Source organism: Tursiops truncatus, chromosome 10 (assembly GCF_011762595.2).
Source record: "Tursiops truncatus isolate mTurTru1 chromosome 10, mTurTru1.mat.Y, whole genome shotgun sequence".
In the NCBI taxonomy this organism is placed as follows: domain Eukaryota; kingdom Metazoa; phylum Chordata; class Mammalia; order Artiodactyla; family Delphinidae; genus Tursiops; species Tursiops truncatus.
This window is the reverse complement of record NC_047043.1, coordinates 86,363,097-86,378,788: the sequence shown is the minus strand read 5'-3', so window position 1 is coordinate 86,378,788 and position 15,692 is coordinate 86,363,097. Positions and strand designations below refer to the sequence as shown.

General features: G+C 37.5%; 1 protein-coding gene across 5 annotated transcripts in view; it reads left to right on the top strand.

Annotated features, from left to right (window-relative positions):
• The window catches only part of CNTN3 (contactin 3), a 321,933-nt gene extending 307,563 nt beyond the window's left edge, over positions 1-14,370 (top strand). For 4 of the 5 annotated variants that reach the window (XM_033865296.2, XM_019947642.3, XM_033865295.2 and 1 more), the window contains 3 exons: positions 9,725-9,837; positions 10,462-10,630; positions 12,373-14,370. In XM_033865296.2, coding sequence (XP_033721187.1) covers positions 9,725-9,837; positions 10,462-10,630; positions 12,373-12,473 — 383 coding nt within the window. In that variant the 3' untranslated portion in view covers positions 12,474-14,370. Of the gene's footprint in view, positions 1-3,084; positions 3,133-9,724; positions 9,838-10,461; positions 10,631-12,372 lie in introns of those variants that run through there. The other variant, XM_033865298.2, reaches the window with a different exon arrangement.
• The last annotated feature ends 1,322 nt before the right edge of the window (positions 14,371-15,692 follow it).

Here is a 15,692-nt window from a genome sequence, read left to right as displayed (position 1 = left end):
CTGCACCTGGTCCAGAATCTGCCTGCTGCAAGAATCTGCCGCTTCTTAAGGCATTCACGGCAGTCGCCCTGGTACAAGTTGGTACAACCCTCACATGGATCAGGGCAGCGACCCTTTATCATTCAGCCCATCTGCCTTTGTCTCCCTTAGGCCAGAGTGGTAGTGATGATGTTGCTTCTCTGCTCAGAACCTTCCAATCACTTCCCATCCCACTGCAGATAAATGCTAACAAATTTTCATGTTGTTATTATCCGAAGAAGGAGAGATTTTGGTCACGGGAATTCCCATTCATTTAAAATGAAGAAAGGCTTTCTTCCCTGACATTCTAGATTAGACCCCAAGTAAGGTCTTTTCTGAGTTTTAGATGCGTTAAGAAGCACGTGTTTTTGTCTTGTTTTTTAAAATTGAGTCAATCTCTTATGATAAATTAATTTATAATAACTTCAGTGATGTCAAGACAAGTATATCTCATTATTTGGGAAAAAGTGGCTTTTGGTAACTTGTTTTCTACACAGTGTCAAATATTTAAGCTGTTTCCTGACAAATGTTGATGTTTAACTCAAGTGAAGTCCAAGTGGAAAGTGTACCTTCAAGCTACCACTTATCATGTAAGTCAGCTCATTACCATCAGGTAGTCAAGAAATCTGTTGAGTTTTACATAATTAAGTCACGGCAAATATATTTTCTTAAAATTCCATGTTTTGAAAGTCAATGCCAACTTCACTCTCAGCACTGTGAAGATATCACTACTGAAAATTCTGGACAGTAATATTCTTTATTTTAACAACCTCTACTTTTTATATGTAAAGGAAAATGTATTCACTGCTGAAATTAGGGGAAAATCATCACCCATAATCCCATCCCTCAGAAAGACCATTGTGAGTATTGTTGATCTTTCTTTCCAGACTTACGTTCTATAAAATGTTTCTCTTAGAAAGTGGAGGTTATTCCATATATTTAGTTACCTGGTATCAGAATTTTCCCCAGGTCATTAATAATTCTCATAAACATGTTAGTGTGTGTGTAACATTCCATTGTGATTATGCACCACAATTTAGCCATTTTCCTGTTGGTAGACACGTCTTATATTCCCAGCTTCCTCCATTCAGCACCCTTGCGGTAATCACCTAGTAGCAGTCAAGTGGCTATAGATTTAGTAAAATCTATGGGGCTGTTGTTGAGGAGCCTGATAATCACATACACGGAGGATGTCAGGATAGGTGCTAAAAGAATGGCAATAATAATAAAAGCCTTCGACATCCTATTATTCTTGTCACATACCATTTGAAATTATTGAAATAATGGTGCAGCCTGTCAATTAGTGTTGTGCTATAAATATAGTGATATGCCACTTTTCTACTAGAATTAAATTAGTTTTTATCATTTGTTTCTATTTTAGTGTACTGTCAACACACTAGAAGTTGAGTTGACAGAGGAAAAATCTACAGGATATGAAAGTTGAGATATGATTTACAAAAAATTTCAAAATGTAGACCATATATCAAGTTAATTCTCATAAGGTGTGGAACTCAGCCAGCCTTCTGGGTTGGGCTTCCAACGTCATAGAACATGAAAAGTGAAACTGGAAGTCCTAAAAGATATGCTGTCAACTCTCTCCTGCCCATTTCCACTTCAGTATGTGACTCAATGCCTTTACAAAATTTCATTATGTTACGTTGAAGCTTAGGCTACTGTTTAATAGCTGTATTAGTCAGATTGGGCTCGTATGGGTAGAGTATCCAAAACTCCCAAACCTAGAGGCTTTAAACTACAAGTGTTTCTTTCTCATTCATACTACATGTCCATCACAGGTGCGATTGAGATCTGATCAATTGCATCTTCACTTCAGAATCCTGACTGAAGAAGCAGCCACTCTCTGGGCCATGCTGGTCTCATGGCAAAGGGAAAATGGTGAACCATGCTCTTCAGTTGCTTTTAAAGCTGTCATTTCACTTTTGCTTACATTCCACTGGCTGAAACAAGCCATATAACAAAACCTGATGTCTGTGAGATGCCAGTGAGAAGGGGAAGTATGTCTTCCTAAAGGCATGGGACCACAAGTCCCATGGCCAGGCTGAATGTCAGTGAGAGTGAGGCAGGGAAGCATAATCTTTCCATGGAGGATGAAGGACAGAAGACATGCAAAGACTAAATAATAATACACCCCAAATAATCTACCCCAAAGTATTTTTAAACAATAATACAGTCAATCCTACCAGCCAATAATAAGGACCATTTAAAAATGTTTCCAGAGGATCTAAGAATAAATCACAGGTCCTGAGAGATCCCTAGGGGTCCACGAGTTGTTCTTTCATCTGCCTTTACTGTCTGCACCTTCCTCCTTCATATCCCTTCCCTCAGCATCTACAGCCTCAAGCCTTTACAGAAATAACAAGGTAATTTATTCCATCCAGATAGATTACTTATATAAATATGTCAATAAAATATCCTCAAAATATGTAAAAACTACCCCAAATGACTCTTTATTTAAAAAGAGGAGTAAGGGCTTCCCTGGTGGCGCAGTGGTTGAGAGTCCGCCTGCCGATGCAGGGAACATGGGTTCGTGCCCCGGTCTGGGAAGATCCCACATGCCGCGGAATGGCTGGGCCCGTGAGCCATGGCCGCTGAGCCTGCGCGTCCGGAGCCTGTGCTCTGCAACGGGAGAGGCCACAACAGTGAGAGGCCCGCGTACCGCAAAAAAAAAAAAAAGAGGAGTAATAAAGTCAAGTGCCTTCAATGGCCAGGCAGGTTTAAATGAGCATTGGTGGGTATGTGGGGCAGTCTCTTGTTGCTCCATCCCATGCTTTCTATCTATCATCGTAGGACCAGTGTTCCTGATCGTCTAGTTTTGCACAAGAAACCAGAAATCTGGAACATAAATGAAAGCTCCCAAGTTCTAAATGTTGGTAACTAAACAAAATTAAAATACAGTATTTGGGTTAGGCAGAAAATGTGTGCAAGGTGGATCTAGCTGAAGTTTCAGGTTGCAACCTCTGATGTGAAGCTTTACAGTTATAGACATTTCACTATCTTGTGTTTTTTAATCCAGCAACGGCTCTACCAGCTGTTTTCCTTCTTTTGCAGTTGAGACTCTGTGGCTTCTGCTAGGTTAAGGGACTAAAATCAATACAGGTGAGTTGTAAGTGGCCACATTGCTTCTAGTACATTAAGCCTTAAGTATATTAGGTAGACCTTGTCTGTGGTGGTGCAAGCTTGCTGTTTGTTGGTGCACAAGGGTAAATCGTTTTTATAGAGAGTTTGTGGAAGGAAAGAATTAATATTTGAAGTTTGACATTAGTAAGATAGAAAAGAAGGGCATTTAAGGCTTAATACGAGGTAACTGAAGGTTGGTAAGGATGGAAACCAAAAGTAGGGATAAAGATACTAAAGGGAAGTTTGGATCATACAATAATCAAACTTTACTTTACTCATAATTTGCCCAGTGTTTTGCAATCTCCAGTCACTGAATGATCCTTGCAAGATTTTAGCCACATACTCAACAACCTGGATTATTATTTCCCTAATGTATTTAATACTTAAATATATTTATTTTAAAAGGCTTTGTATCATTGCTATAAACAGAACACGACTAATACTCTCTCCTTACAAGATAGTAGTTTTAATTTTCTTCCCATAAAAATGAAAGCAAAGCAGTTACTTAGAGAAAAGTTTACAACTTAAAACTACAATGAATAGCAAAAATAAACATACTTGATTTGCCAAAAATGTGTACCTAGAAATAAGTTTTGCAGTGAGCTAACCAGAGTGTTGATGACTGTTATTAATAGAGTGATATTCTGTTCTTGATCACTTAGTTTAAGATGAGTTATTTACTGTAAATATATCCTTAGGTCAGAGTCAGTTTGAATTATGACTGTGTTTTTTGGGGTGTTTACCAGACATCTGTGTGCTACTGAAAGCATCTGAGTTATTTATGTTTGTGTAACACCCTATTTTTTGTGTCGTTATTTAGAACCTAATTTTAATCTATGTGTGTAAAGTATATTACCACTGATGTCCCAATATTGGCCTCATCCAAAAGAATTATATCTATGAATCAATTAACAATTAAAACAATTAAAAATGTCATCCACCTAAAACCATCGTATTTGTACAAGTACTGGTCTCTGGGAACCACTAATGTGGTCCATGATTAGAAGTCAGAGAATATCTTTATCTCTGTGCTTACTGTACTCGGGAGAATCCCTGACACATGCGAAATGCTTATTAATTCCGTAGTGACTGAAAGGGAATTCTGGATAGAAACGTTGTTCCCCAAGATGCGTGTCATTCACCCGGGCTGCCGAGCTAGAATTAGCCTGCCTTCTTGTTACCACCACCCATATGACCTCCATCATCAGGACCTATTCGCAAATTCCAGGTCTGTTCCATCCCTCCAACTCTACTGCCATCACTTGCACATGAAGCTTTATTATCTTTTAGACAGAGTGCTGCAGTGCACGCCCTACAGAGCTCCCACCAAGATTCTCCATCTTCTCCCTCTGTCCCCACAAAGATCTGTGAAAGCACAGACCCGATGGCATCACAGATCTGATCCTTCTTCAGTGCCCTGCCTATTGCCTGCCCCCCAAAATTCCTTTTCTCGTTCCTTTGGCCTTCTAGACTCTTTAGCATATGGCTGCTACCTGTCTCTCCAACTGCCTTTGCAGTTCCTTCCCATCATCCCTACCTGTAACCCGTCAGAACTGAGCTCCCTACGGCACTATGCTAGTTCCTGCCTCTGTGCCTTGGCGTGTGTCATCCCTCTGCCTGGGTTACCACCCCCCAACCTCTACATGTGAAACTCACATTCATCTTTCAAAATCTACTCGAGATGTTGTCACCTCTTTATGCATGTTTCCCTTAACACTTAAAACATAAATATTTAGTAAATACATCATTTAAGTATTGAATGAATACACTAGTTGTTTTGCTGTCTTTCTTATTCTGTTCTTTCTTTGTGTTTTGTTCCTTATCGTCTTAGCCTCAATATAATCAGCCATATTCAAGCTCTCAAGCTGATGGTCAGTGTTAATGTCCCAGTTTTGTCTTTGTGAAATTTATGCATTTATTGGGATGTGTCTTGGAGGACTTTCAAAACCATGGAGCTAGAAAATTCATTCTAAATTCTGAGCTGCCACATTTGAGAACTGTGACCAGCCACATGTTACCCCGCATGACACCATGGTGAATTGCTACTGATACTTGTTCTGAATCTTTCCCCATTCAGCGTTACTTTGTCATTGTATGAATCATCCCTTAGGGACACGTAGGGAGTAGATCAAACTTATTTTTTGATAACACTAGAGAAGCGTTTTCTTAATCCTTGGGTTGTGTTTCTTGCATTAAAATAGCAGTCAATTACATACAAAATCTAATTTGATATCTACCTTTAACAAGACATTAGGCTAGTGAATAAAAACTAGCATATGGGCCTATCGATGTCAGAGACCATATAGGACATTCTGTCTGCAAGGAACTTATGAATTAGTAGGAAAATTGGATAATAAACATAAAACTACAATTAAATGTAAAATGTTCCTTTGCTGAAAATGGTGAAGAAAGGGAACCTGGTATATGAAAAGAGGCCCCATTTTACGTTTAGTCTGAGAAGTCAGGAAAAGCAGTCCTAGGAAAGTGAAAATTGAGTATATTTTGAGATGAACATGTTTAATATTCATTTTTACATCATTGACAAATCATTTGTCAATGGTTCAAGAGTTAACTAAAGTCACAGATAGTTACCACAACATAATAGGGGAGGCATAGACTTTGGAATTAACCGGAACTGATTTGAATCCACATGATACCTCTTACCAGCTGTGCATCTTAGCAAGTTCTTTGCTTCTATTTTTTTTTAACATCTTTATTGGGGTATAATTGCTTTACAATGATGTGTTAGTTTCTGCTTTATAACAAAGCGAATCAGTTATACATATGTTCCCATATCTCTTCCCTCTTGCGTCTCCCTCCCTCCCACCCTCCCTATCCCACCCCTCCAGGCGGTCACAAAGCACCGAGCTAATATCCCTGTGCTATGCGGGTGCTTCCCACTAGCTATCTACCTTATGTTTGGTAGTGTATATATGTCCATGCCTCCCTCTCGCTTTGTCACAGCTCACCCTTCCCCCTCCGCATATCCTCAAGTCCGTTCTCCAGTAGGTCTGTGTCTTTATTCCTGTCTTACCCCTACGTTCTTCATGCCATTTTTTTTTCTTAAATTCCATATATATGTGTTAGCATACGGTATTTGTCTTTCTCTTTCTGACTTACTTCACTCTGTATGACAGACTCTAGGTCTATCCACCTCATTACAAATAGCTCAACTTCGTTTCTTTTTATGGCTGAGTAATATTCCATTGTATATATGTGCCACATCTTCTTTATCCGTTCATCCGATGATGGGCACTTAGGTTGTCTCCATCTCTGGGCTATCGTAAATAGAGCTGCAATGACCATTTTGGTACATGACTCTTTTTGAATTATGGTTTTCTCAGGGTATATGCCCAGTAGTGGGATTGCTGGGTCATATGGTAGTTCTATTTGTAGTTTTTTAAGGAACCTCCATACTGTTCTCCATAGTGGCTGTACCAATTCACATTCCCACCAGCAGTGCAGGAGTGTTCCCTTTTCTCCACACCCTCTCCATCATTTATTGTTTCTAGATTTTTTGATGATGGCCATTCTGACTGGTGTGAGATGATATCTCATTGTAGTTTTGATTTGCATTTCTCTAATGATTAATGATATTGAGCATTCTTTCATGTGTTTGTTGGCAGTCTGTATATCTTCTTTGGAGAAATGTCTATTTAGGCCTTCTGCCCATTTTTGGATTGGATTGTTTTTTGTTATTGAGCTGCATGAGCTGCTTGTAAATTTTGGAAATTAATCCCTTGTCAGTTGCTTCATTTGCAAATATTTTCTCCCATTCTGAGGGTTGTCTTTTGATCTTGTTTATGGTTTCCTTTGCTGTGCAAAAGCTTTGAAGTTTCATTAGGTCCCATTTGTTTATTTTTGGTTTTATTTCCATTTCTCTAGGAGGTGGGTCAAAAAGGATCCTGCTGTGATTTATGTCATAGAGTGTTCTGCCTATGTTTTCCTCTAAGAGTTTGATAGTTTCTGGCCTTACATTTAGGTCTTTAATCTTTTAATTTTTAATTGTGATAAAAATACACATGACATAAAATTTCCATCTTACCTATTTTTAAACGTACAGTTCCTTAGCGTTGGGCTTGGTTATTGTGCAGCCGATCTCCAGAACTCTTTTCGCCTTACAAAACTGAAACTCTGTACCCATGAAACAGCATCTCCCATTGTCCCCTCCCCCACCCCTGGCAACCACCATTCTACGTTCTGTCTCCATGGATTGACTACTCTGGCTACCTTGTGTATGTGGAATCCTACAGAAAATTTGTCTTTTTTGTGACTGGCTTATTTCACTTTGCATAATTTCCCCAAGGTTCATCCAGGTTGTTGCATGTGTCAGAATTGCCTTCCTATTTAAGGCTGAATAGTATTCCTTAGTATGGATATGCCACATTTTGATTATTCACCTGTTGATGGACACTTGGGTTGATTCAACCTTTTGTCTGCTGTGAATGATGCTGCTATGAGCATGAATGTACAATCTTCTTTTTAAACTTTCTGGGTCCAGATTACCCATGTAGCAGAATGGGCTTTATTATAATGCAGTGTAATGAGGATTAAGTAAATTATATTATATAAAACCACATTCTACCTTGCCTAACATATTATAGGTTTTAATAGGCATTAGTTGCTAACAATAATAGGATTTTAAATTTGGAAGGAAAGTTTATCTGATCTAGGATTTTCCAGAAGATGTTATTCTTACCAGTAGCGATAAAAAATGATTTTAGAATAGTCCACAAATATTTTTGAAAATTTAATAATGCTTCATTTGTTATATAGAGTACCATAGGAATGTAACAAGCATACCAAGGCTCATGACTGTGTGCATATTAGTGTTTAGGACAAGGCTAAAGTTGATGTTTAAGTCAAGTTCATTTTTTAAAAAATAGCAAAAATGATGAAAACGGGACGTGACTATCTGAGGCTTGGAAACACCGATGTGGAAAATAAGAGTGATCAGACCCAGAACAAAACTTTTATTTTTTTCCCCTTTCCCATTTCCTGTTTTTTTTTATCTTTTTGTCCATTCAAAAAATATTCAATTCAGGCTGAACTCTCATCTGTCTTGGGACTCATACAAAATAAGCCCAAGTTTTAACCTTGCAGTTAATTTTTTTGCAAGGCTAGTGTTGGCATAAGTGATTCAACCAAAATCAACTCAAGTTTTCTATAATCTACAAGCACACACCTCTCGGCAGGACACACCATGCTGAAGCATGTTATCTGAGCTGCCTCAAATGGAACCTGTCCTTTTATGGTGCCGCCAGGCCACAGGAAATCACAGACTTTGGGAAGCTGTTCTAACAATCGTGCGTTCATAGCATTTGGATGGAGCCCCGCAAAACACAGTCATTAGTATTTCAGCCCTAAGTCACTGCCATATCTATGTTTTGTTATCTAAGCATTGCAGCTTAAGAGTGCTCTGAGCTGACCTAAGCTCACTGTTAGTACCAGATCACAAATTTTCAAGGCAATGTGGAAGTGTGTTAAAGAGCAGACAGTAAGCCAGAATACCTGCAGGGAATACAATCTTGTTTGGCGTCATTAGTCACATGACTGTATCTGAGCCCCCTTCCCATCTGTAAGTCCAGCCGTCTCTCCCTCATGGCATGAGTCAGTGATGTTGAGAAATTTCTCAGCCTAGCCAATCTTTTATTTCATTTTCCCATGACAAATTCAGTTAACCAAATCACATTCTGTGGCTAAATCCACAAGTACAACATATTTCAACACTGTTTTGGGCAGTTGTGATGTTGCCAAATGGATAATATTATGTTTGCTGTTTTGTGATTGACAAGAAACTGAATTTTCAGTGTCCTGTGTTGCTCTTGACAAATGCTATCAAACCGCCTTCCCCCGGCCGGCATCTAGTGTTCGTGAGAGGGAGCTAAATTATGAATCCAAGTTTTTAAACCTCAGAGAGTTTCATTAATTATCTAATGGAGCTCTCATTAACGTTTCATTGTTTTGCCTTATTTTTCTGAAAAATTGATTGAAACTTGGAAAACGAAGGTAAAATAGAGGCTCTGTGCTGCAGTTTTTCATGTGTATAGCTATTACTTCTTGGGAATAAATCTAGGTAATCCTTATCTTTGATTGCCTCCTATTTTGCTCATCTCATCATACATGGATGGTTTTGAAATCATCCACACTTCATTTCCTGCAACTTTATAATCTGCTCAGCTGGCGATTTCTCTCAGCCTCTGGATGTGTCAAACAGGACACACTGCCTGCCTTTCCTAGCCCATCACAAGCATCCCTCTAGTGGTGGATAAAAGAATTTCTTTATCTCCACTATCAACAAGTTTTCCAGGAGACCATGTCAACAAGTGAGAAATGCCCTAACGTATATGATGAATATGATAAAGCAAATTGTCTCACAGTGTTATGGAAATGCCTTTGTAAAAGGAAATTTAGCTACTCTGTTATTTTCTCTGATTCTCCTTATACACTATGTGTTACCAAAGAGATTCTGCTCTCCTTTGGCTGCCTCCTATGACTGTCATTTATCTGTTCTATGTAAGATATCACTCCATGCTCAAATCTATTTTAATTTCTCCTTTTGCATTTCAAGCTCCCAGTCAGCCACCAGGAAATGTTGTTTGGAATGCTACAGACACGAAAGTGTTACTTAATTGGGAGCAAGTGAAAGCCATGGAGAATGAATCAGAAGTAACCGGGTACAAAGTAAGCTGTGTCATTTGCAATGCTTTCTTTTCCTACCTCTGGCAGTACTTTTCAAAGGAAGCTAGATTTGAACAGTTTTTCTAAATGTTGATGTGTGATCTTTATAAACTACTTCTGACATACAGATGTCAAGCTGTTTATGAAAAGGGTATTTTTCCAAAACATCTGATTTCTTAAATATGAATTTAAGTGACATAATTCTGTTCACGGGGGAATTTTAGGCCAAATGTTGGTAAGTTGTTCATTCTGTTAGTTTCCTATTTCTGACGCTCACCCATATACTACTTAAAAAACAACTAATAGCATTGGCTCTGATTCTTTGGTCTCCTGTTCAAGATCTATACAGTAGGACCTTGCCCCCATCTCTCCATCCTCACAAATACCCAAGCAGCTGAACTTTTCATAGAAGAACTTTTTTCTTCCCCACCTCCTTCATTTTGAGCACTGATGATTCTACCACGTGCTGATCCCTAGTCGAAGGTGACAGAGCTATGAATGCAGCCTGTATTTTAGTGGGTATGGAAAACAAGCAATATAAATGAAGTAACATCAGAGTAATACGTTTATGAAAAAAATAAAAGAGGGCACTATAAAAAAATCAATGTGTTTGTTCATGCATTTTAGGTTTTCTATAGGACTAGCAGCCAAAATAATGTGCAAGTGCTAAACACAAAGAAAACTTCAGCCGAACTTCTGCTGCCCATTAAGGAGGACTACATTATTGAAGTTAAGGCCACAACGGATGGCGGGGATGGGACCAGTAGCGAACAGATCAGGATTCCAAGAATAACCAGTAAGTTGGTCGACGTCAACATCTCCTTAATTCCCGGCATCAGTTATGAGCCCCCAAGAGAGAGTCAGTCGGTGCCTCCCTCTCCACTCTTTGTTTTCCTACCGCTTCTTTCATCTGAATGCTGAGAAGGTCTTGGAATATGAGAGATGACGGCAGGAGGAATTCCTCACGAGTGGTGCAAAATAAGAACGATAAGAACAGAATAACAGAAAAAACATTGAGAAATATTTAGCAAATTTCATTAATTTAATTTTTTTCTCATTCTGAGCTATGCATAAATTTGCCTTTGGATTGTCATAAAACAGAATTCCTTAAGCATGTCTCAAGGGCGACGTTGAACCCACAAAGTGTTTTTAAGATCTCTAATATTCCAGTTGTTTGCCTCTGAGGAATTATAGATGATCTTATCAGTTCTTTACCAAGTAGAAAATTTAGCATTGTTAAATTAAGGTCAGAACCCATTTGGCCAAACCAAAAGACACTTTTTAAAAAAAATTCTTAGTTTCTGATTTCAGTGGAGTTTCATACTTGCTTTTCTTTTCAAAATCCAAATGAAGCCTATTGTATTATAGAAATTGTACTTTTAGAGTTCAGGGAAACAGACTTTTCATAGGTATTTTACCAGTGACCGTGTTAGAAGAAATTTTATCTTTTAAATCTCAAGGGTGGAGTTTTGTGGCCTCAATTTAAGTACTGCAGAAGCCATGCTATTCTACGGTTCTTAGTAACCTAAATTACTTTGCTCCCTGTTTCTTTTCATTGAGGTTGGCCTAATCTATAATCTTGGGCATTCAGGATTAAAACCCTTATTTGTAATCTTGGAAAACAAAATGAGGGACATCATTAGCAAGTAAAGAGAAAGGGAGATGTGGAAACTTGGAGGAATTTTATCTCTTCATGAAATCATAAAGACTGCAATACTTAGACCAAAACAAACAAGTAACTAAATGGAGAAAATGGGAAATATTTATCTCAGAACTGAGTTCTGCAACATAAAAATATGTAAAAACCATTTAGGACTACAGATATTTTTAAAACTGTATGTGCTTCAATAGAGCAAAACCAGGAATTAATTTAAGCTTATTATTATTATTATTATTTAGGTTTTTAATTAAGACCTGCTATCTTGTTCCTAAGATAGCTCAAGGTTCAGAGGTAAAATTACAATATGGCCAAAGTGGAACTGTTCAAAGGAGTAGGTTCTGTGCTTTCGCAGGAACAGACAGATGTTAGCATTTGAGGGTTGCTGAGTCAAGAGTAGCCTTTCCCTCTGACATCTGCCTTCTTGTTGAGTTTGCATAGATTGGTGCAGACAAAGGCCAACTATAGGAAAATGGAGCTTTTATTGATTGCTTTTTTAAGATGATATTTTATATTATACATAATAACTTATCTAAAAATGTACAGAAGAGAAACAAACATATTTCCTAACCCTTCTCCAATGAAGCTGTCTATAATTAAACCATTGAATTATCTCAAAAATGTCTGTAATGGAGTATAATTGTTTTCAAAATGATGACGTTGTTTTTCCACTTTCAATTGAAGTTAAATAATACTAGGTGAACAAAGCCCAGAATCCCTTAAGAAGACTTAAGTATATAAGAGCGTTTACAGATACTCTTGGCAAATAATCTATACTACATTGTTACATAACATGAAGGCTAATGTTAACTTGTGGTAGTTAAGTTAGTTACTTAAATTGATACAGTCCTTATTAATGAGCTCTTTATCATCTTTGACAGATACGGATGCAAGAGGTTGTACATCAGCCATCTCCAATGCCCACCCTGTGTCAAGTTATATCTCTACAGTACTGTTCTTTATTGTAAACACCCTGTGGTGATAGTCACTTTTTTATTATTATTATTTATCGGAAAGTTCATTGGTTACAAAAAAAGTGCTTTCATGAAATGCAGTGATTATGCATGTTTTTTTCCAACTCTGTATTTTTAACTTTCTACATAGGTAAAATATGAATATAATAAAAAAAACAAACCCAGTAAATCCTTTTAGGGGAATCTGAAATGCCTTAATATTTACTTGATACACCAAAGGAATTTACATATTACATACATCCGATTTTTGATAGAGACATTCTTATGATTTTAAGCACTGCCTGTGGATAAAGGCTCACATGCTTCCATGTATACACACCCACATGCAGAAACATACTTCTGTGGGTTTGGTTTTGTTTTTTTTTTTACCGTAGAAAAACTCATTTACTCCAGATGCTTTGCTCCCATGGTAACAGCACTGTTTGGAAGACATAATTAGTGTTATTTGGAAATGCTCATTTGAAATACTCAAGGGTGAAAGATACATTTTAAAAATTACCCTGTTGGGCAGAGGGTGCATGTAATTCAAAAGCATGTTGTTGGAGATGCTACGGTAGACTTTGGAAGAGTGCTGTTTCGTCCGGGTATACTGCTGCGTGGTTGTGAGATTCTTTACAGATCACTGCTCTCTCTACTTCTCAAGCACTCACCCTTAAAATGTGGAGATAATAATACCCATCTTATCTGCCTCTCCCCCGTGAATTACTTGCTAAAAGATAAAGAAGGAAATGTGAAATTGCTTTGTTAGCCCTAATGCACTAGGCCTGTGCAATATATTAGTATGAATTTATTTAATCATATTGAAGTTCTGAGGACCAGCCACATTTTTAAAGTTTGCACTCCATTCTAGGTAATGCTTTCCTTTTCATTCCATGATATTATAAAACTGAAATGATCACATTTTATCCTCTCTCAAAAGGTTTAAAAAGTGAAATAAAGTAAAAAGGGATTGTTTCCTTCACACCTAAGAAAAAGCTTTCAGGTTTTATTAAAACGTGGTGGAGAAAATTAGGAACAACCTGAATCTTAATCCAGATATTAAACAAAATGTACGTGATCCTTCATTTCCAACCTCTGATTCCATCAAGGGACCCTCTCTTTTTTGGATGGTGGAGATGGTTTTTAATGAAATCCAACCGTTTATGAGAGTGAGTCTGGCAGGCTTTTTAGTTCCTGAGCTAAATTTGTAATAGAACCATGGCCATGCTGCTGACTTAGATATGTATGACTCAGTCTCTCAATACATGGTGTTCAAAGGATTGTCGAAGACATGACTTCATAGCAGTGTGTAAAAAATATATGAAAATCAGCAGATTGAGTGTTACACATTGCAAAATCAATTTTTTACCTCTTTCCTGTCCATTTCACATTTTGCAGGAACTTGTTCTTTGCAAAGATATCTGAATTTGAAACCAACAGATATCAAAGGAGGATACATATTAGCAAAATTCTGATATTACCATAGAGTGTTACTTTACATTTAGAGACCACATTTAAGATAAAGTCATTATACACAAAGAAGAAAAATATTTCTAACTTTCCTCTTCAAGGTCTGTATATACTGTATATATCTAGAAAAATTCTGAATGACGCATAGATTTCATATGACCATTGTTATTTCGGGTCAAAAAGTGGAGAAACACTTTCTCCAATACCTGTATTTTATGCTACATGTAATGGAGTTGTACCTTTTTATTATTTGGTAATTCCTATAATATGTTCCTATACTTCTCATTTTCAAGGCAATTACTCTATTGTTTCATGGTGTTTCTAGAAATATATCTCCATGAGATATGTACTTTGTTTCATATTGAAAAGTATAAAATTTACCTTTAAATTCCTGTGTGTGTATCCTATGGTTATCTGTATGTATTATTTTTTATTATTCTAATAAAATTTATAAAAATCAAATTCCCATGCATGTTGAATTGTGGTATGGTCAAAAAGAACATTTTAAGGGGGAAATAAGTGGGCACCGTAATAGTTATGCTGATGCTATCATTTCTTATATTCTTCAGCCTACTTTTAGTCTTTCCATCTTTTAATCTTTTTTTTTTTATATATACCCTAATGACTGAGTAAAATCAGCAGTTTGAGACAACGCCCTCTCTATTAAAGGGATTTCAGCTCTGGGGAGACGAGAGGAAAGAGAAGCAGAAAATTCACTTCATAGAATTACGGTATCTAGTTTCTTCTGACTTCTTCTGAAGTTAATGTGGCTACTCCCACTTTTCTGACAAATACCCTCTTAAGATTAATATCAATTTATCAGCTCTTTCATTGACTTTCTCCTTGGTATCAGTGTTAGAGACTTGCTTCTAAACAATCCTTGCGGTATAGTATATTCTAAATGTTTGAAAATGTATACCAGAAAAAGATTAGTTTTCAATTAGTAAAGAGTGTAAAAGTTATTGTTGATGTAAGGAAAATTAGAGCTAAAATAATAATCATTTTCTTAAATGAAAATTCAAAGATATATTCAGAAGTAGGAGAATTAAGTGAGAAAAGTATGTGTAGGGCTTGTACCACGGTATGAAGGTGTGTGTGTGTGTGTGTTTGTGTGTGAGTTAGTGTGTGTGTTCGTGTGTGTGTGGGTGGCTGTAAATTTAAGTCTAGTTGTACTAGGTGCATTATTGTACCCTAATAAAGGGCAAAGAGCTGGGGAATATGGAGAAACAGATTATAACACCAGAACCAGCCCTGATGTCCTCTCCCCCGAAGCCAGGGCTGTTTGATGTGGCACAATCAGGTCAGCAGTGAGTCATACTGCCTTGATCTGAATTGCATCCTCACCAGTTAGTGGCCCTGTGATCTTGTACTAGTTCTATAACTTCGCTAAGCCTCCATTTCCCTGTCGGCAGAATAGGACTACGGTGGTATTATCCTCATAGAGTTGTCAGATCTTAAGTGACTACTAAACTCCTCTGCACTGAAATTTCCTCTTTTCTGAAAATGGAGGTTATTGGTGCTACCCACTTAGAGGGCTGGGAGTTAGGAAACAAGATGATGTGTGAGTGCTTAGAACCATGCTCTCAGCATTCTTCTTCCCATCAGTAGGTAACTCTATGACACTGGAAGACAGAAGACGTCGTTCGAAGGTGGCTTTGTTGTATACATTTAGAGCTCTCCTTTGATCTCATTCTACTGAGAAGAAAGGTATATGATTCCAAGAGTTCCTAGAAGAGAGGGTAAAGTAATGCTAGTATCAGATTAATTTTTCATAGTAA